The following is a 22,059-nucleotide window of genomic DNA, read 5'->3' on the forward strand; positions in this document are numbered from 1 at the left end:
TGGATGTCTAACATAATAGCCAGAACAGAACTTCCTGCTTTGCAGCTTTCTTGGTTTCCAATCAGTGACTTTGGGCAACATGTGTCATTACTGTTTGCTTTCGAATCTGATCTGCATGCTAAGGATCAATTGCAAACTCACAGAACAGTTTTATGGATGACATTTTTGGCTAACTAATTATATTAGAATTTTTTTTTATTTTGCAAAATCTATTTACACAGTTTTTATTTTACACTGAACTTTTTTTTAATGTTAATGCCTAAAGACATTATCGGTCTAAGTTCAATATTTTTCTTTTCCTTATGCTCACACTTCAAACAATAACAATGCAATCAAGATCAATTATGACAATAAGAAAAAGAAAAATAATGTACATGAACAAGTAATCAGTTATTACAGAAGACATTTACTTGTCATTTAAGCAGTTTGCTCCAAATATCATGTAAAAATAGGCAGTATTTCGATTTAGAAATATTATTTTTGACTGTAAGAACAGCAGCATTCCTTTGTAACATAAATATTAAATTAATTTGTATTTTTTATCTGCTCAGGCTACTATGAAGATGTGTACAAAAATCAGTTGGCATTGGCTCAGTACTTCCAAGAACTCGATGATCGGTGGCTTTCATATCACTTCTTTGAATGTTGCTTTCAGACAGCTACAAAAATTAAAAGTGACGGAGGAAGAAAAGAAGCTGAAGCACACGAAAATCTTGGATTGGCTGAAGAGGAACACGGTAATTACAGATATTTACCAATTGCATTGCTCTGTTGTGAGATGAAAACATTTCAGTAATTACTTTGATTAAAACATTAGACAGGAGAAGAAAGACAATGGAGTTAACAGAATGAAATAAAAATGGCTAATCATTATCCAAACTGATTACCAAGTGATTACATTTTTAATTATATGTAGATATTAGCTGAATATGCTACATGGAACTCCAGGTGTTTCCACATAGCACATTGCGCCAGAATCAGTTTGAAGAGAAAAGCTTGTCTCATAATTCAATTCCAGATTGCCCAATAAAACCAGGCGCAATTCAATGTATGTATGTATATTTTTATTTGTAAAGCGCTCCTTGAGGGCAAAGCACTGTAAAACAAAACAGTAAATTAGTAGTAACAAACAAGGGGTCTTTGGAATAAAAAGTAACAAGAAGTGCATTATTAGAAATACAATTCACATAAATATAAAAAATATAATTACAATACAGATTAAGTGCTCAGTGTCAAGGAAACAAAAGGCTAGAGGACCCTACCCCATAGGGTTTACAGTCTAAATGAGAAAAAAAACTCTGTTGAAGTCTATGGTAAAAACTTGAACTGTTTTTGTTCCCAGATTCTCGCCCTTAAGTTTTCACATGATAAGCCATAAAATAATGTTTTCTCGTTAATTTCAATCTGGCCCATTGTGTGATCACAGTTGATTCAGTAGGTTTATGGTGAGTTCATTTATATGGATGTTATCGTGTCCATCATCTTACGTGATTCTGGCTCATGTCAAATTTACATCGTTTTAATTATTCCAGATTATAACTCCTGCACTCCCACCAGCATCCATTCATCTACCCATTTTGGAGTATCTGTGAATATTCACAAACATTTCCCTGAGTTTAGCATCCCCACCTCCAAGGACAACATGACTGGGCTTATCCCTAGCAAGAGGATAATAAAACATCTAACCAAACACATCACATACACACTCATTTAAAAAGAAAGAAATAATGTAGATTTCCCTACCCCTTCTGTTCAACTGGGGGAACAGTAGTCACACTATGATCCCCCAACCAGCTTTGTTTGTAATGACCATAAAAAGCAGAGTACTGTTTCAGGAACTTCTTAAATCAGGAAGGAACGGTGGGGACCCTCTTTTGGTTTTTGTTTGTGAATAATTTTAGAAAAACTGTTTTCTCCTGCACAAGGAGGTTTGAGGGGTAGAATGCCCTTGGAAAATATTAAGTGGGCCAGATATACATTCTGCCACTTTGTCAGGGCATTATGAGTCAGTAATCCATGCAACTGATATCCCCTCACATTGCAAGTGTTAAATTAGACCACCAATAATATAATTAGACTATAACTCTAGGTACATTCATGAAACCAATCCATTCTCTCATATCTCAGTACTTACATTATTTAGTGTTTACTATAGAATGTACTTAGTCTATAACAATAATTATTTTGTGTTCCTCACTGTATAATTTGTGTGTATTGTGTGTATGTGTATTTTACAGTCTTTAGTATCTCCAGGTACTAATTTTACGGGCTGTTGATTTTTGCATTTTATATTATGTATTTGTTCATAAATTAGTTTTTGGGGGCTTCATGTGGGCCACTGTGTTTGACAACTTGCCTGACCTATGGACATAAATAAAATATGATCCATAGTGAAAGCATTAGTGAACATGAATGTGAATGAAGTGAATGTTATGTTCATGCACATTAAACTTTTGTTACACGTATACACTTACAGGTATAATGTGTAGAGTTTGGTATACAACAGGAAATATGCAATGTGTCCTCCATTGTTTTTCTGGACTTTATGTTTCTTTAAATATTATATATAACACATACTTGTTTGTTGTGCAAATTTATGTATATAAAAGTTAAGGAAAAACAAATTCAAAGCAGTCTGTCTCACTGGACGATGATTAGTTATTTTATTCCTTGTGTTTTGACTAACCATTAACAGTACTTGAACATCCCACAACAAGACATCCTTAAGCCCTTGGTTCCATGGCATAAGGGAAGGCCCATGAAGCTCAAAATTGTAAGTCACTGATTACAGAGTGGGAAGGCTTGCAAAAGAGTGGGTGGGATTTAGGAGATCACAGGTGGAGCTTTGGCATAGTGTGGAGTAAACAGGCTGGATTGGGTAATAACCATGCATTCTTTTTTTTTTTTTTTCATTGGGTCCTCATTTTACTTGTTGACAGGGCCCAGGTGACTGGTGGGCTTACAATAACTACTTCCTGTGATGGTTCTGCTTAAACCTGCTATTTGAGACACATATAAAAAGAAACCAGAAATTGCAATTTGTTCAAACTGTTCAAATATAAACTTAATTTTTTAACTGTGAAATAGAAATCCTATCTCTATTGTGATATGGAAATAGCAGGGCTGTAGCCTTCTGAAAAGATATATTCTGGGTTTGCGTAATGCTACTTTCTGGCACAATTTCCACTTCACAAAAAAAGACACCATAAAAATGCTGCAGGGTTTGTTTCTATAGTAAAGTAAAAAGGGAATCAGGATATCACTGAGCTGCTTTCAAAGTATGGTCTCTGCTCCAAGTCTCTGACTGCTTTAAAATTGATCATGTTGTAATGAAATACAGGAAAGGTTTAGGTACAGTATATTTTGATTTTTTCCCATTTTCATGCAATTTGCTTTAGAGGGGTACAGTATCCTAATCCTAATAGTGTATAAGTAAATGAGAAAAGGACAGAAAGCCACTCCCTAAACTTTCCCTTCCCATTAACTGTGGGATCTGACTGACAGCAATGACTGCTAACAATTGCCCCCCCCAGAGCAAGGGGCCTGGTTAGCAGCCCTGCAATAAATGGTGTTATTATTAACTAATCGGTCGCTCTGAGAAATACCAGGTCACCACTCCAAAAGGTGACACCTCGTTCAACAGCAGTCCCAGTATCACCCGCACTGTAGGAGAAAAAGGGGAATACAACAGTGGTAGCACACCAAAAAACCAAATGCTTTGTGCACATTGCAGGGATATCACTCATTTGTGAACAATGTTTAAGTAATTTTAAGACATACACTTAAATCAATATACACTCTTCTCCCATTTGGATAGCATAGCAACACTCAGCACATAATTAAATACCTTAGGGACCTCATAATAACTATTTTCAAATGCTAACACACCTCAGAGCAAACCCCCACCTACCCAGAGTGGGGCAGGCAGAGTATGGCACACACTGGGAGCATAGGGCATGCACAGTATGGCACATGGTGGGAGCATAGGGCAGGCAGAGTATGGCACACACCGAGAGCATAGGGGAGGCAGAGTATGGCACACACAGAGAGCATAGGGCAGGTATAGTATGGCACACATAGGGAGCATAGGGCAGGCAGAAAATGGCACACACAGGGAACATAGGGCAGGCAGAGTACGACACACAGGGAGCATAGGTCAAACAGAGAATGGCACACACAGGGAGCATAGGGCAGACACATTATGGTACACACAGGGGGCATAGGGCAGGCAGAGAATGGCACACACAGGGAGAATAGGGCAGGCAGAATATGGCACACACAGGGAGCATAGGGGAGAGTGGGGTAGGCAGAGTATTATTATCATGAACATGTATTTTTAGAGCACCAACATATTTTGTAGCACTGTAAGTAAGGCACCCACAGACAGAGTGGGACAGGCAGAGTATGGATCCAACAGAATTAACTGGCACAGGTACTGCTAGCAGGGTAAACCCTTGCTAATTTATTAAGTAAATTGCAGCATGGCAGAGTATGGTACACACAAGGAGCTTAGGGCAGGCAGAGTATGGCACACACAGGGAACATAGGGAAGGCAGATTATGGCACACACATGCAGAGTTGGGCAGGTAGGGTATGGCACACACAGGCAGAGTGGGGCAGGCAGCGTATGACACACACAGGCAGAGTAGGGCAGGCAGAGAATGTCACACACAGGCAGAGAAACTGAGTTTCTGGTGTGAACAATGCAAGGGGAATTACAGATCTTACATTTTGTCTGGGGTGCACACAATGCATGGGCCAGTTAATCTGTAGTAATACCTTTTAATGCTTACACATGGTAAGCAGTCACAGCAGCCAGACTTTCGTGTGGGGGCCACACAATGGCAAAAATAAGGGATTGTGGTTAAGGAGTTGTTATTTTGCTTTTTTGCACAAAGGGTGGATGTTTTAGCTTAGTTTGGGAGAATTGGGTGGGGTCATAATATATGTATAGTGCTTGTTATCAAAAAAGGTGCTGCAAATATGTTGGAGTGTACACAAAAGAAAGAGCATGTTGCCAAAGTAATCTGTATATCCGTGCTTTGCCATTTAAACCCACCCAGAGCTGCAAGGCAGATCTGCTTCAGTTGCATATACTGTATTGTGTGCATCACAAACAAACAGATCAAAAAAGGTGGACCTGCATGGCCAACTAAATATTTAGTATACAAGGCTACTGCCTTACAAGATATTTTCTTATTTTCTATATGTGTAGGTTGAAACTAAACAGATTTCCTTCACATTTGATTGAATGCTGCTCTAGTATTTTCAAATGCAAGTGTGTTTTCTTACTGCTGACTAGTAGTAATAGTCGTTTTACCCAGATTATGGAACCCTTGCTTACTCTACATTGTTAAATATAAACTGTAATGCAGTGGAACACATAGAGCAATATAAGACTGTAACAGATGAATACAGATAATGAGAATAATGGTGTTTGTCACATATATGCAGCTATGGTCTGGAGGTCCAAAAGTTACTGCTAATTCTGTTGCTGTTTTAAATTATACCTGCCACTATGTTGATGCAATTTGTCTATGATTAAAACTTGTGTGGCAAGGGGCACTGACGTCGTACAGATTGGCCTATTCTAAACAACTTTTCAATTGGTCTTCATTTTTTTAATTTTATATACTGGTAGTTTTAAAATTGTCTTCTGTCTATTTCCAGTTTTCAAACTAAAAAAACTAGTGCTCTTTGAGGGCACAATTTTATTTAATCTTCATATTTCTATTTAGGTACTCACTTGGACCCTATCAATTAGATGCCTGCTAAAATTCCATACTACTAAACAAAAAGCTAGCCATAAAAAAACACAAAAAGTATCAAAAAAATTAAGTCTTATTACAAATTGTCTCAGGATATCACTATCTACTTCATACTAAAACTCAAGTTTGAGGGTGGACTACCCCTTATACTGTAATATAAATTGATGGCTTTTGCTTTTATAAATATTTAAAAGTAGTTTCGTTTTTTAGCTACAGACCAGGACACTTTAATGTCTAGATATGTAACAATCATATAATTTTACATTTACAGCCACATATGTTTGAATAGAACTAATGTATCTGCATTCGTTAGGGCTCAGGTGCAAAAGCATATATGGATTCACATACTGTGCTCTGCTTTCTTTTTTCGTGATATATGATTATTCTAGCCTGCACTCACAGATTCAGGTACAAAATGTAAGGATGGTTCAAGAGTGTTCAGCGATTCCCATGCCCATGTTTTGTTACTCTGTGAAACATATATACTACATACTGTAGGCTTCTATATCACACTACTTTGATCTAGGGATGCACCGAATCCAGGATTCGGTTCGGGGTTCGGCCAGGATTCAGCCTAATTTACATATGCAAATTAGGGGTGGGGAGGGAAATCACATAACTTTTGGTCACAAAACACCCCTAATTTGCATATGTAAATTAGGATTTGGTTCGGTATTCCGCCAAATATTTCGTGAAGGATTTGGGGGTGCGGCCGAATCCAAAATAGTGGATTTGGTGCATCCCTACTTTGATAACTAAACATCCTGTTCATATTCTGAGACGTAGCTCTCCAGCTAATAAGCTAGTCATTTTCAGCCAGACATAACACTAGAGTAAAGCATTTTAGTGAATAAACATTTTTGCAGGAGTTAATTCTTGTTGCCTGGTGACCTTCCTGATCTAACCTTAAAATTATAACCATTAGAATCACTGTCCTCTGGACCAGAAAATATTCTGTCATGAGAAAATATTTTTCAAAACTCATTAGTTAATAGCGTTCTTCCAGCAAACTTCTGCACCGAAATCCATTTTTCAAAAGAGCAACGGCCTCAAGAGGAAACTTCAAGGGAAACTTCAAGCGATTTTGGAAGACTGAATCGACACATGGGTTTTACCACCATTGATTCACTTTATTGCGGGTGGGGAAGCTTTTACAGGAGATTAGTCGTCCCAGAAGAGAAGATTTATCGTTGCAGATTTATCTCCTGGTACATTGCCCTAACAGAACAGTGGGAAAGTATAGCAATAACTGCTCCCTGACACAAGATATCGCGTCCCTGGTAGACATGAGACTAGCACTAAAAAAAAGTCCCACTGCACTCCTCTAGTTACATTGAGTTGAAAAAACTGAATTGCCTGTCTGAAAGCAGTTCCATCATGAAGTTCTGGCTCTTTCTGAAAGCACAGGATCAGGTAAAATGACCTGAGATAAAATGCCTACACACCAATATTACAACTAAAAGATACATACATGTTGGTTATAAAATTTTATATGGTAGAGTGACTTATTTTTTGTAATTTGGAAATAAAAATTACACTATAAAATCATGACAGAATCTCTTTAAATACCAGGTTCATGAGAAGCGGAATAGAAAGATGATTAACGACCAACCAAAATATCTAATATAACATGCATACAGTACTTATTTTGACTACAAGATACTAATGTTCTAAGTGAACTTTTATTCAGCAGAATTCTGGTTCATTTAACTTCCCCTTGATTTCGGTGGAAACAATTTACCAAGATGTCATCAATCGTCTATTTTTCCAATTCATGTGTAAGCTAAAAAAAAATGTGTGTTTTATTTTTCAAAAATCAGACTGAAGAATGTGTTAGAATGTTCATTAATGTTTAGTTGTGCTGCCTTTAACTTCAGCTGGAGAGGGGGGGGGGGAGTACATGCTTACAGGGTAGGAGATAATTAGCTACCCTAAAGATTGCTGATAGGAGACAATCAGGCAGGTCAGCCAGTACATCTTGCAATTTGTGACATAGTAAATTACTTGAAGAACACTGGAAGCAGTCTTTGAACCTAATTAACATCCCACCAGATTAATGTCAGGCCTTGGCAAGCAGTTCTGTTCAGTGATACCTTATTTATTTAATTATGGGGTGGTGGATAATGCTTGCTATGCTCTTGCGATGAAACCTTCAATTGTGGCAGCTTTTATTTATAAGTGGGGAAACACTACTCTTTCTCTCTTTGCCTCTCTTGTTTTGAGTAATCAATGTGATGCTGAATGAGTTCATTTTAGTACACTCAATCATGGCTATAATGTTTGTAGCTTACGGGCGAAGGCATCAGTAATGTAAGAATGTTATATGACTTTAGTTTGGCCCATATCATTAAATATTCATGGCTTCAAAAAATGTGCATCAAAATAGCGTCTGGGAGAATTACATTTATGTGCCTGCTTTTATGGCAGCTACACATTTAAAGCCATTTGTGTTAATACAAATTCTTGTAGTATGAAAATGATGCAGCCAATGAAGTCTTTTGCATCTCTCTTTCCCTAATGTTTGGTCACTAGTTCTGACAGGCATTTTTAAGCGAGGAAAATATTTTAAATGAATGCAAAAAATGTGCATGAAAAGACTGTAATTATTTCAATTTCATATCATTTGTTGAGGAAAGCCTTTCTGTGTTATTGAAGTAAATATACTTAAGCATGCTTTGGACACTGTTTATGAAAGGGCAGAATAATATTTCAATTATGTTGTGTGTTACTGCTTTTAATATGATATTTCTTTTTAGAATACACTGTGCCCAATTTTAACATAACCTTTCTGAACGTTGTTTTATATACAAGCTTCCTTTAACAGCATCAACAAAAGTAACATTGGTGATTTGTTTGTTCAATTGGTCCTTATGTCTAAAATAGTTACATATGACTAGAACTGGACAGTTACCTATGACTAGAACTGGACAAATAAGCCGCCAAAAAACTAATTCAGCATCATATTGCTTTCCTACTTTTTGTCTGTCTTGTAGATTGTAAGCTCTTTTGGACAGGGCCCTCTTCACTGCTTGTACATTATTGGTTATTGACTGCTTTATATGTACATCTGTATGTTTAATGTATATACCCATTTATTGTACAGCACTGCAGAATATGTTGGCGCTTTATAAATACATTATAATAATAATAATCAATTCAAAAAGCAACCTAGGCATTCTAAATAGCACAAATAATTATTATTTATAAAACAAAAAAAAAAAAAAATCTCACCTCCAGTCTGAATAAATGTGCAATCTCATGAAAGGAAGGAATATAAGAAATAGTATTATATAGGGGATAGACATTTAATTATTTTACTATTTCCAAGTCTTCGTGAGCTTATTGCTCTGTGTTCTCTATCCTCTACAATTACGTTTACTTTAGGTTCCCTCACTGGCCAGTCACTGATTATTTAGGTTATTATTATATTGAATTAAAGAATATAAATTTTAATTCCACTAACTGTGTTTAAGGTATTTGATTCCATTTTTTGGAATATTTTGTTGGTTTGAGCCCCCAACATGTGGAATTGAAATTTGAAGTTATAATACTGAGAAGTGGTACGATCGAATAATACATTTGCTTACATTTGGTATACATTTGCTTGTATACCATAGCATGACAAGCAAGTGGAGGGGATAGCCCTTTGTTCCATTGCCCTTTTTGTGTTGATCATGAACACATTTGTTCAGCAGCTAAGATCACATTTTTAAGTGTGCCTGAATTTCTGGAACTGTTACATTCTAAACAGAACATATTATGTGTGTGAGACACTTTTAGGTAAGAGAATAGCTTCTGAAACCAAAACAAATTGTGCTGACATTGTTAGTACAGGTATAGGATCCGTTATCTGCAAACCCATTATCCAGAAAGCTCCGAATTACAGAAAGGCCGTCTCCCATAGACTCAATTTTATCCAAATAATAATAATGCTGTAATAATAAAACAGAACTTTGTAATTGATCAAAAATAAGATATAACTAATCCTTATTGGAAGCAAAACCAACCTATTGGGTGTTTTTGATGTTTACATGATTTTCTAGTAGACTCAAGGTATGAAGATCAAAATTAAGAAAAGATCTATTATCCAGAAAGCCCCAGGTCCCGAACATTCTGGATAACAGGTCCCATTGATTATTTGGTTTTGTTACACATAATTCCACAACTAAAACAAAATAGGAATGAAAAGTATATTACACTCATAATAAACCCTCATTTTGCCTTTTAAAATGTCAACTAATCCTTTTTTATGCTTTAATTAGGGTAATGTAGGCAGCCATATCAGTTCAATATGCACAAGCCTGTTCTTACAGAAACAGCCAACACAGCAACATGCAAGTCATTTCAGGCAGTTATTGCCTTATATACTTTTTATTTGATGTTTCCAAAAGTTGTGACAGATAGGAGCATTTTGATGACTGCATCTCCCCTGTCAATTGTATGCTCTTCTAGCCCTTAAATTAAACACACAGGAGCTTTGTCTCTTATGGGAAATCACATTCCCCACAGGAGACAAAACACCTTAAAATATCTATGCATTGATCCTAAGCTGTGCCTTTTGGATCATGCAATCATGCAAAATAAGGCATTTGCTCACCAATACATGGTTCAGTTTGCTTGGACATGGCAATACAAGTAAGGTGTGATGAAAAAGTATTTTCTGGTGTTTTGTCAATTATGGGAGCATGATTTCCCATGGGCAACAAATATCCCACATGTGCTTAAAGGAGTGGTTCACATTTAAGTAAAATTTTAGTATGTCATAAAATTACCAATTCTAAGCAATTTTTCAATTGGTCTTCATTAATTTTTTCATCGTTTTTAAATATTTGCTTTTTTCTTCTCATTCTTTCTGCTCTGTAAGGCTACAGATTTATTGTTATTGCTACTTTTTATTACTCATCTTTCTATTCATGCCTCTACTATCCATATTCCAGTCTCTTATTCAAATCAGTAATTTTGACCCTAGCAACCAGATTGCTGAAATTGCAAACTGGAGAACTGCTGAATAAAAAGCTAAATAACTCCAAAAGCCATAGATAATAAAATCTGAAAACCAGTTGCAAATTAACTCAAAGTTGAACAACTCCTTTAATCTTGTGAATGGGAGGACATATTTGCAATTTTGGCCATGGCTTGGCTAATGGATTATTTCAATATGAAATATTAAAGTAATCTGTATTTCTGAACGAAAGGATTTTGATATTAACTGGTGTCTTTGGAAAGAAACGTTCCCCCCATTTAATTGGGGTAATTGTAATTGTTTTATTTATATTTAAAGGTTATATCTGTTCATCCAGAACCGGGTAATAAATATTCACTGCCGGCACTAGTCTAATTTTAAGAGAGGTTTCCATAGGAATGTTGAAAGCAATATCTGTATTACCCCCATTAATCTCCAAGTACTTAATGCTTCAGACTTAAAGTATAACTGCTAGATACTGGATATAAACATAAAACTACAGTACTATAAACAGCTTATCAGTTATCTGCTACACAAATGTGAATTCAACAGCACTACTTTAATCTGAATGACAACCAATGGCTACATATTGGCTTATTTATGTGAAGTGTATTAGAGTTTTTGAAGGAAACACAGTGTTTACGGGTGTGGTTTTGTATTATTGGGCCTTTAAAATAATAGATGCCCATTTACAAAAGTTTGAATTGATCTCATTATTTTCTGAAAAATTCTCTGACCAAATCTGCATGGGTTTTTTTCCCGAAAAATTTCCTGTGCGGGAAAAAAAATGAATCATACAAATTTTTCGGATTTTTCCACCCAAAAAAACACTGATTGCTTTCTGATTTTTGCCCGAAAACCACAAGATCATGAAACCCAGCGCAGACCAAGATATCTTCTGGACTTCTCCCGTTGATTTACGGTATATTCAACCTTGGTAGGTCTGCTGCGTTTGCTGATTCAGACTTTTTCCATTCTCAGGGTATAATCAATCCTGAAAAATTAGTGTTTTATTTTTTCCACTAAAAATTTGGATTTTATAGTTAAAAAAAACCCACACATTGAAAGTTTAATAAATAACCCCCTTAGTGTCACTGGCATTAAATTAATCCAGACTGTAAACAGCTCCTGTAGGTAGGGAATACTTTTAGTTCATAAATGCAATTGACTAAATCCTTGTGAGAAACAGTGTCAGAAAACACAAGTGAATTGTTACCCAGCTTCAGAAACCTACCATCCAAAATACCATGCTTTGTTTACATGCTAGTTAACTGCCTGCCTGTTTACTTCTGATCCACTTGGTATAACTGAGGCTAAGCCTCACTCACTAATCAACTTTGCAATGATAGATTTAAGGAGCCTCAGATTTTTTTAGATTTATGTTTTTTACCAGTCATAGTAAGCACTGCGTATCTCCAGCTGCATTTGGTTGGCAAATGTATGTCAATGTAGTAACGCTTTATAACTTAAAGTGGCAAACATTTTCAATATTTCCATATTTATGTACTTATGTAACAAAAATGAATAAACCAAAATACAACAAATGGAAAATAAGGCTCTGTATACTGTTGAGAAGACTAAAAGGGAATGGTTGAAGCATAAGACATATAGCATAATGTAAAGAATAGCTTATGGAAAGGCCATAGGTTTTTGTGTTTTTATAGCGTGACTGGAAGAAGACAGGTAAGATATGATTTGAACAGAAGGCAGGAGAAAACCTCAAAAGTGTAGCATCTTGTAGGCACAAAGGGGAAAATGTTAAATTGTATTAAGAAAACAAGATCATTATACAGTAGAGCCCACATTTTAAGTTTTTCAGGGCACCAGAAAAAAATGGTGTAAAACCTGGGAAAATGTATTATGCATAATACATAAGTGGGACCGCAAACAAAATTATATTAAATGAGCGAAACCTTACAACAGTTTATGCATTTTTGTTTTGAACAATAAATAGCCTTACTATAATTTAGAATACATTGTTTTTGTTTATAATTCATATATCTAAAAAGTAGCATTATTTTGTATTTTATCAAAATATGTAATATGAAACATATTGTTTTGTGATTTATTTTAAAATCATATATCTAAAACCAATGTGATTTAGTTTATGTCTTGAAATACTGATTGTATTCATACAAGGCTTGTATATTGTAGGTCAGCTGGAAAAATCTGCTGAGCATTATGAGGCGTTTTATCATCTGACAGTAGGCCGGATATGGAAAGATGAGACAGGCCGCTCTCACAACTCACTGGCCTGTGAGAACCTCTGGAGAATATACACTTTGCAATCAGACAAAATGCTAGAGAACAGAGAATGCCAACAGGCCATCAAAACTCTAATAAAAGCATTTGATATGGCAAGAGAAGGTATGTGAAAAATAACAATATCACATTTTGTCTTTTAATGTGTTAGCCTTGGTTTTCTCACAAGTAAACTAAATGTTGTGAACTGTTTGACTAGGTCATTATCATTTCAGAGACAAATATCAACAGTATGTTAACTTCCTGTAAAATGCAATTGCTGTTTTCATTTCATAAAGGATTTAAACGGCTGAAATGCAGCCATATGTATTATGTTTATGCTGTCTATGTCTGCTTTGTCATAGCTTCTATCATATTATGTGAAAATTTCGTCTGTGGTAGACATAACATATGAAATACCAAGAACTGTAGCATTTCAGTCACCTGGAATGACATAAGTCTCAAGAAATGACTCTCTTGGCAGCGTTCATAAAATATAGAGGGATTACAACACTGAGATTACACCGAGGTTCCCCTAATGGAGAAAAAACTCAAAGCAAATGCCAGAAGAGAATCATGGACATTCTGGACAAATCTCAACGTCAACTTTGTATCACCTGAAATATTTATTCTCCTGGCTGTGGGTCAAAAAGCTTAATGCAGACTGCACTGCTTTAATGATAGTTGCCTTGTTATCAACCATTTCCTACAAACCTGCAGCATATTGTTGAGACATACCAAGCACAATCCCTGCTGCCCTTTCCAGCTCCAAATTTACCCAACTTGCAAATGACAGATGGACAGTTTTGTCAAGGTGAAGCATGCCACAGCTCATGCATACATACTTGCAGGGCCTTATGTTCTGTTCCTAAATTAAAATGAAAGATGTGAAAAAAACAATGAAAATATGTTGGTTACAAGGTTTGACCAAAATACATTATAATTTGAGACATACTTAACTTGTAGGTGGCTATTTGGGGAACCAGGTTGGAAAATGTTGTCCATCACAGTGTTTTCTGCTCTATTCATGAAGTTATAGGCACCACGTAATCCCAACATTTAGGAAATGTAAAGGTGATATAATATAAAAACAGACCTTATTAACACAAGATCTCATCTACAGTACAAATCTAGTAAATGTGCAAAGGATACAACTGATGCACAAATGCCATGTTTTTACCTACATTGCAGCATTTATTATGGCAAATCACATGCAAGAAGTGTAAGCGATGGAAAAACGTTGCTTCTGGCACATTAGCCTCTAACTCATTTTGCTCAAGTCAAGAGCAGACTGAAGGGGAACCTTTCTGAAGAACGTCAATGCATGCTCAGTTTTCCATCCATTTTTAGCGCTTCCTAAATGAGCCTTTTGGTGTCTGTTTCAGGAAGACTGCATTTCTGGGGATTAGAAGAACAGTAGATATAAATGAAAGAACCCATAAACTGTAAAAATATTTCTCACTACTTAAAAATTACATAATGTCAATTCAGGCATTTTACTAATACCTGTTAGCCCTTTTCATTTGATATGTGTGCATCAGTTTTACTATATCATTGCTAATTTTTTATGAATTTGTTTACAGAGGTAGTTTGCCTTACATTTAATTTTTACTATGATGGTGATATTCTGAGACGATTAATAATTGGTTTTCATTTTTTATTTGTTGTGTTTTTTTAATTATATAATATTTTGTTCAGAATGGGATTTCAGCAGCCTCTAATTTACCTTTGCAACAAGACAGTTATTTGACTGAGAGACTGAAAGATGAATAGTAGAGGGTCTAAACAGAAATGAGTTGAAGTCTATGGCAACAATTTTTTTCTATGACACAACAAATTGCGCAACAAAGTTTTCACCCATTAGAGTTTATAGGGTATATTTATCAAAGAGCGAAGTTAGAGATCACCACAGTCATCTAGTGTGAAATTCCACTACTCTCCATTCATTTCTATGGGATTTTTACAGGCAAATATCAAAGGGTGAACTTTCACCAATTGATAAATACTCTTTTAAAAATCCCATAGAAATGAATGGCGGAATTTAACACTAGTGGACTGTGGTGATCTCTTTGATAAATATACCCCCATGCGCATCATTTTCGCAGCAAAACTTGGTGAAAATTTTCACTCATCACTGAATTCAGTAAGAATAAAATTGTATCATAACAGAGCAATAGTTTTTTTTCACTTTCAGGGTCAGTGACCCCCGATTTGAAAGAAGGAAAGAGGTAGAAGGTGGTGATAACAAATACAAAATGAAGACCAATTGAAACGTTTCTGAGAATAAGACATTCTATAACATACAGTATTAAAAGTAAATTTAAAGGTGAACATCCAGTATAATTTTTTCAGTCACACATGTTTACTTATCCATATGTAGATCACGGAGCAAGAAAATATTAATACATATAAAAAAATAAATACTTCTATAGCCATAAACCTGACTTACATTCCTATTATTGATGCTACAGTTCTTATAAGAAGTTGCATTTGAATGTACACAAGATTCTTCAGAACAGAAGCTGTGGCACTGTTAGTGCTTCTTTAGAATCTGTAGAATCAACTGCCATGCATTAACTTTTAGTATGATGTAGAGAATGATATTCTGAGACAATTTGTAATTGATTTTATTTTTTTATTTGTGATGATTTAGCTTTTTAATCAACAGCTCTCCAGCTTACCAGGCAATACCAGAATATGAACAGGAGATGACCTAAATAGAAATATGAGTAATACAAAGTAGTAATAACATAAATAATTTGTATTCAGATGGAGGTCAGTTACCCCCATTTGACAGCTGGAAAGATTCATAAGAAGATTGCAAATACTATAAAAAAGAAAAAATGAAGACTAATTAAAGCGTTGCTTAGAATTAGCCATTCTATAACATACCAAAAGTTAACTTAAATACGAACCACACCTTTAAGGGTTTGGGTTAACTAGGGCCAACCAGGGCCGGATTTACATAGCATGTGCCCCTAGCCCCCTGCCATTCGTCATCCCTGTCCCCTTCCCTTTATTTTTGTACATGCACAAATTTTCATCATCAGGTCGGTAGCACTGGGGTTTGGCACATGAGGAACTTAAAAAAGTATTGTATCTCATGATAAACCCCGGAGCTTTTGGGTGTGGTTGGGCTTCATGCCCTAAAATCCTGCCACCCTAGGCCCGGGCCATGGTGGCCTTTCCATAAATCCGGGCCTGGGGCCAACTAGAGACATACATAAACCAGTTGAAGATACATATTGAATACAATGGAATGTGAAGTGGACAGGACAGGATTCAGGGACACGCCTACTAAATGTATGTTGCTGGGCTGCTCTAATTGCAAGGGATTTCATTGAAATGAATCTAGCTGGATTTTTAGGAAGTATACCTATATCTGGTAACCTTAGACTAGACATAGACTGTTTTATATTTAAAGCAATCATGTAAACATCACCCATTCAATTAAACAGAATGTATGCAAAACAAACAAGACCCTTGAGCTGTTTGATTTCTAAATAAACACAGGGTTACAGGGCACTGGTCCTTTTTTTGGGGGGTGGATAAAAGCTTATCTCAAACAAATCACCATACCTTTGCCAGGCAACTGTCTCGCTTTTTCCAGAATCTACAGTACTTCACTTCTAAAGATATACAAGACTACCAGTGCAGGCAGCTGTACCTAATCTATGTGTGCATTTTTTTGAAGGGACCTTAGACTGTAAGAACCACTGGGAGAGGCACTCCATGTGAATGATGAGCAATCTCTGTAAATTAAAATAATTTATAACTAATGTTTATACATCTGTTCATGGGGTTAATTGTTACATAAATCCTTTGTGGATTTACATGAAATAGGAAATTATCTGTACTTAAACACATTTAGTTTTTGTTAGTGCCACCTGAAAATGGTGAACCTTTGAAGTTGGTATTCTCCTATCATTTGATCATCTGCTATGCAGGATCAATATCCTGTACACTTGTTATACCATCTGGCACAGTAATAGCCTGCATATATTTCAGAAGTCATTTGGGATTTTCAACACAGTCATGCTGTGTTGTCATCCTGGCTTTGTTTTTCTAAACATTTGACCATTAACTTTTAGTTGTCTATAGGCAATTTATTGCTGACTGCATAGACACATAAGTTCCAACTGGCCCTGATTTCCAGAGACAGTTCTTGGGTTGTAACCTTTTATTTAAGTAGTTTTTGTACTTAGAAAGTTTTATTGAGATAATTGAAATAAGTATATGACCAGAAATAATTGCTCTGCCTGCTCTCACTCTACATTTTACACTTATTGGAAGGAGCTACTTCAAAACGCAATTACATTGTTATATAGATGACTATTAATTATACCAGTTATGGTAGATGAGCAATAGTATGGCTCCTTTTAATGTTTTTGTTATAAGGTATGGGATCCATTATCTGGAAACTGATTATCCAGAAAGCTCCGAATTATGGAAAGGCAGACTCCCATAGACTCAATTTTATACAAATAATCCAATTTTTTATAAATTATATCCTTTTCTTTGTAACAATAAAACCGTACCTTGTACTTGATACGAACTATGATATAATTAATCCTTATTGGACACAAAATTAGCCTGTTGGTTTTGTTTAATGTTTACATGATTTACTAGTAGTCTGAAGTTATGAAGATCCAATTTATGGAAAGCCCAGGTCCCTAGCATTCTGGATAACAGGTCCCATATCTGTACTGTGTTGCTAGACTGGCATCATAGCATGATCTACTTTGGTCCTCAAATATTACTCTGTTATATTCTAGTATTTATTCGAGATTTTTTTTAGTTGGTACCAGTATAGGACCTGTTATCCAGAATGCTCTGGACCTGGGATTTTCCAGATAATTTGGATCTCCATACTTTAAACCTACTAAATAATAATATAATCATTAAATAAACCCAATAGTCTGATTTTGCATCAAATAAGGATTCATTATATATTAGTTAGGCTCAAGTACAAGGTACTGTTTATTATTACAGAGAAAAGGGAAATACTTTTTAATGTGAATTATTTCATGATAATGGAGTCTATGGGAGATGGCCTTTCTGTAATTCGGAGCTTTCAGGATAACAGGTATTTGCATAACGGGTCCTATATCCAGTGCCGTAACTAGAGGGGGCGGGCCCTGGTGCTTGACGCACAGCCGGGCCCCCGGCCCCCTCCGTACACACCGGATTTCAGTGGCGCGTGGGCTGCCGGGGGGCCCTCGCACCCATTGCTCCCCTGGTAGTTCCGCCACTGCCTATATCTGTATGGATACCCAGGACTATGAAACCTATGTAGAAATGCTTCGTTTATATGCAATTATTGTATCAAAAATAATTTGATCCTTATTGCCTGAAATGTCAGCTATAGCTATCTTGCCTCTGTCTGGACAAATGCAGCAATCAAAAATTATTTTCTACAATGTTAAAGATAGCATAAAAGTGGTGATGTATACTACTGCTATTTTTATCAAATCTTTGTAATGTGTGCAGAGGCAGTATTCCTGGCTGTGATATATAGTATACCTATTGTCATGATTGCCTAATTTCAGAATTTAATGAACATAGCAACTTGGAGCTTGGCTTACCGCTGCACTTGCCCATAATCACTGCACTCCACTGATCAATTACTCATACAATTCCACTGCTCTGTCAAGTAAAACATTCATATTTTTCCATGTGTTTCTCAAAAAACATTACAGCATGACAGAAAATGGCCAACCAGCAAAAAAGTATTTACGATTTGTTTGTCATACACATTTGTTTATCTGCATACATTATAATTGGAATATTTATGTGGGGAGCATCTTGGCACTTAAACTTTGATGGGTGTTTTATAAGACGCAGTCATGATATTCTTGTTATATTGATTTCTCCTTTTGGCCTTTTGCAATCCACAAGGGTTTAACCACACTGGCTTTATTTTATTCTAGCTAATTGTTTTCAAAACCTGCATAAAAATACAATTTGACAGTTCCTCAAAACATCAGTTCCTAGAGAATTTTCCAGGCATATGTTTTTTTGCCTCTTCCTTCTGTTTTTTTCCCTCTCAGTCTACTGGCAGTGTTGTTGCACAGCAAATCATTCCTAGGTAAATAAGATTGTGGGGGTTGCCTTATTCACCAATTTATATTGTGTTCATTTAAATAAGAAACATTAGAGAACATTATAGTTAAAAAAGTTTCCCATTTGTGATAGAGCTCAAACTTAGATTTCCAGCAGTCAAGGGTCAGTGACTTAAAGGGGTTGCTCACCTTCCAAACAATTTTTCAGTTCAGTTGTTTTCAGATTGTTCCACAGAAATAAAGACTTTTTTCAATTACTTTCCATTATTTATTTTTTACTGTTTTTCCAAAATCTAAGTTTAAAGTTGAATGTCCCAGATTCTGTGCTGTTATAATTTTGCAACATTTAGTTGATCCATTTCTCAGCAGCATCTCTGGATTATTAGCAACTATTGTATCAATTCTAACAGCTGCCTTTAATGAAACTGGATTCTGCTCAGCAGGGACAAAGATAACAAATGCATGAACTAAATGTATCAATTTAGAACAGTTTATAGGGTCGGCGACCCCCCCTTCCAGAGCTGCTTTAGAAGGTGAAAAAAGACACCTTACACTTCAATATTAGAATAAAGCGTGTCACATAGAAAATATAAAGTAATTGGAAAAAGTAGTTATTTCTGGTGATCTATCAGAAAACAACTAGTTGTTTAAAGGTGAACAATCCCTTTAAATGCTGTTCCTTTTTTCCTTCCATTAAGTTTTTGCTTACTGAATCCTTCACAGTAAACACAAAAAAGCACTGTATTTAAAGGGGACCTGTCACCCAGACAAAAAACTGTATAATAAAAGTCCTTTTCAAAGCATTAAATCCAAATTAATTTTTTTTAAAACATCAATACCTGTTATAGACTTGTTCAAAGTCGCAGCTGTCAATAATATATTGCCCACCCCTCCTTAAACATAGAGGCGGGGCAGCCAATTACTTTTACTTTCCATTCTGCATGTTGAAATCACTGCACTATTTCTCCTCCCTCCTCACCATCTAATTGTGTAGACAATGAATGGGCATGGACATCAGGTACCCTATTCTGGAGCATAAACAAGATTATGGCATGATGCAAAGTTTTTATATATAATTTTTTTAGTGTAAGTGAAGTTTATTTTACTTGATTAACATGATAAAATAGGATTTGTTATAGTTGTAATGTAATGTAATGTAATGTATAAAGACTGGAGTAACTGGATGTGTAACATAATAGCCAGAACACTACTTCCTGCTTAGCAGCTCTCTTGGTTTCCACTGATTGGATACCAGGCAGTAACTAATCATTGACTTGAGGGGGGGCCACATGGATCATAACTGTTGCTTTTGTATCTTAGCTGAATGCTGAGGATCAATTGCAAACTCACTGAACAGGTATGTCCAATGTGACCCCCCTTCAAGTCACTGACTAACTCAGAGTTAGAGAGCTGAAAAGCAGGAAGTAGTGTTCTGGCTGTTATGTTAGACATCCAGTCACTCCAGCCTTTATACATTACATTTTTGGCTAACTAACTATATTAGAAACATTTTTTATTTTGCACAGCCTATCTATTTACCTAGTTTTTATTTTCACACTGAACTGTTCATTTAAAGATAGAGTATAGTTAACAGAAGAATGATTCTGTGCAGTAATCAGCGTGTTGCTGTTGGCATATTTATCAACTGAACATTAATGAGGAATGAGCATGCCTCTGCAGAAGTTATATTTGTACATTGCACTTCCCCTTAGCTCTTTCTGTAGATTCTTATTCCCATCTACAAACCTTGTTCCATAAGCAGTGTTAAAGGACCAGTAAAACCAACAATTGGAAGGGGTTGTATGCATTTAAAAAAAAATGCACTATTACCAGTGTCGTACTGGGGCGTCCAGGGCTCACTGGGGCTGGTGCCAATGGCGCCCCACCCCAACAGTGAGCGCCACAAGTCTACCGACATTGCACACCACGGACCAGTATTCAGGGGAGAAGTGCAAAATCTGTGCCTGCAGTTTACATCCTGGGAAGAAGCAGACCTGGTCAGCAGGTGCCTACGAGGGTCAGGGTCCACCAAATTTTCTCCTGTTGTCCTGCCAGCCCAGTCCAACCCTGACAATTACCCTGTATTGGTATAAATTGCATGTTTTCGAAAATACATTGGTGATACACTATAGTTTGTAAAAAAAAAGGCTTGTGTGTAGCCAGGAACAACCATTCACATTGAAATTAGTATGTTGGTACATTTATATAATACAGTATATAAGAATTTACTGCTCCCCAGGATCTGGCTGCACTTTACACCTCGCACCAGTTAATACAATTCTAGCACATGGGGCTATACCAGAGGGTAAAAAGTATGGTCCGCTCGCACACCCTGGCCTTCTAAAGATAACGCCTGGTGCACGGTGATGGAGGAGTCAACACCCTCCCAGACAGACATTTCAAGAAATTCAGTGGCACTCATGGCTGGTTCAAGCAGGGATATACCCTTGCATGTTTATTTGCAGTAGGTGGCACCAACTGCAGATAAACACGCATGGGTATATCCCTGCTTGAACCAGCCGTGAGTGCCAGTGAATTTCTTGAGCTATACCAGAGGGAGCAGGACAACCTTGTCCTGATTTTCCGCCATAGGGCACGTGGTAAGGACAGCTGTGTAGAATTTAGTAATTTGCCCATAGTCTGCTTCTACCATTTAAAAACAGAGGCACTGCTCTGTGCTTGTGCTTTATAAGATGCTGGTGAAAAGGGAAGATCATGTAAAGCTTTAGTTTGCCACGTTACAGTCTAAGAAATCTGTGACAGTAAAATAACACATGAATATGAATATCCCACAATAATCATGGGTAGTAAGTGTTCAACAGCAACAATAACTGGCATACCATCATAAATCATTTTTAGCTAGAGTGCACTCTAATATATTTGCATGATTTATCAATGTTGTTCTAGAACACAAGCCATGCTCTTAAGCACTTTAGTCCTGCTAGATTTGCTTCTTTGGCGTGCTACTATTAATACTTATGCATTGCCCAAGTCACAACAAAGTTGTGGCCATGAGCAACACAGC

At 36.3% G+C, this 22,059-nt stretch overlaps 1 protein-coding gene across 1 annotated transcript in view; it reads left to right on the plus strand.

The window, feature by feature from the left end:
• The window catches only part of ttc29.L (tetratricopeptide repeat domain 29 L homeolog), a 143,404-nt gene that overhangs the window by 47,413 nt on the left and 73,932 nt on the right, over positions 1-22,059 (plus strand). The window contains exons 5-6 of the mRNA NM_001096364.1: positions 552-737; positions 12,886-13,098. Coding sequence (NP_001089833.1) covers positions 552-737; positions 12,886-13,098 — 399 coding nt within the window. The remainder of the gene's footprint in view (positions 1-551; positions 738-12,885; positions 13,099-22,059) is intronic.

The sequence above is a fragment of the Xenopus laevis genome, chromosome 1L, assembly GCF_017654675.1.
Source record: "Xenopus laevis strain J_2021 chromosome 1L, Xenopus_laevis_v10.1, whole genome shotgun sequence".
In the NCBI taxonomy this organism is placed as follows: Eukaryota; Metazoa; Chordata; class Amphibia; order Anura; family Pipidae; genus Xenopus; species Xenopus laevis.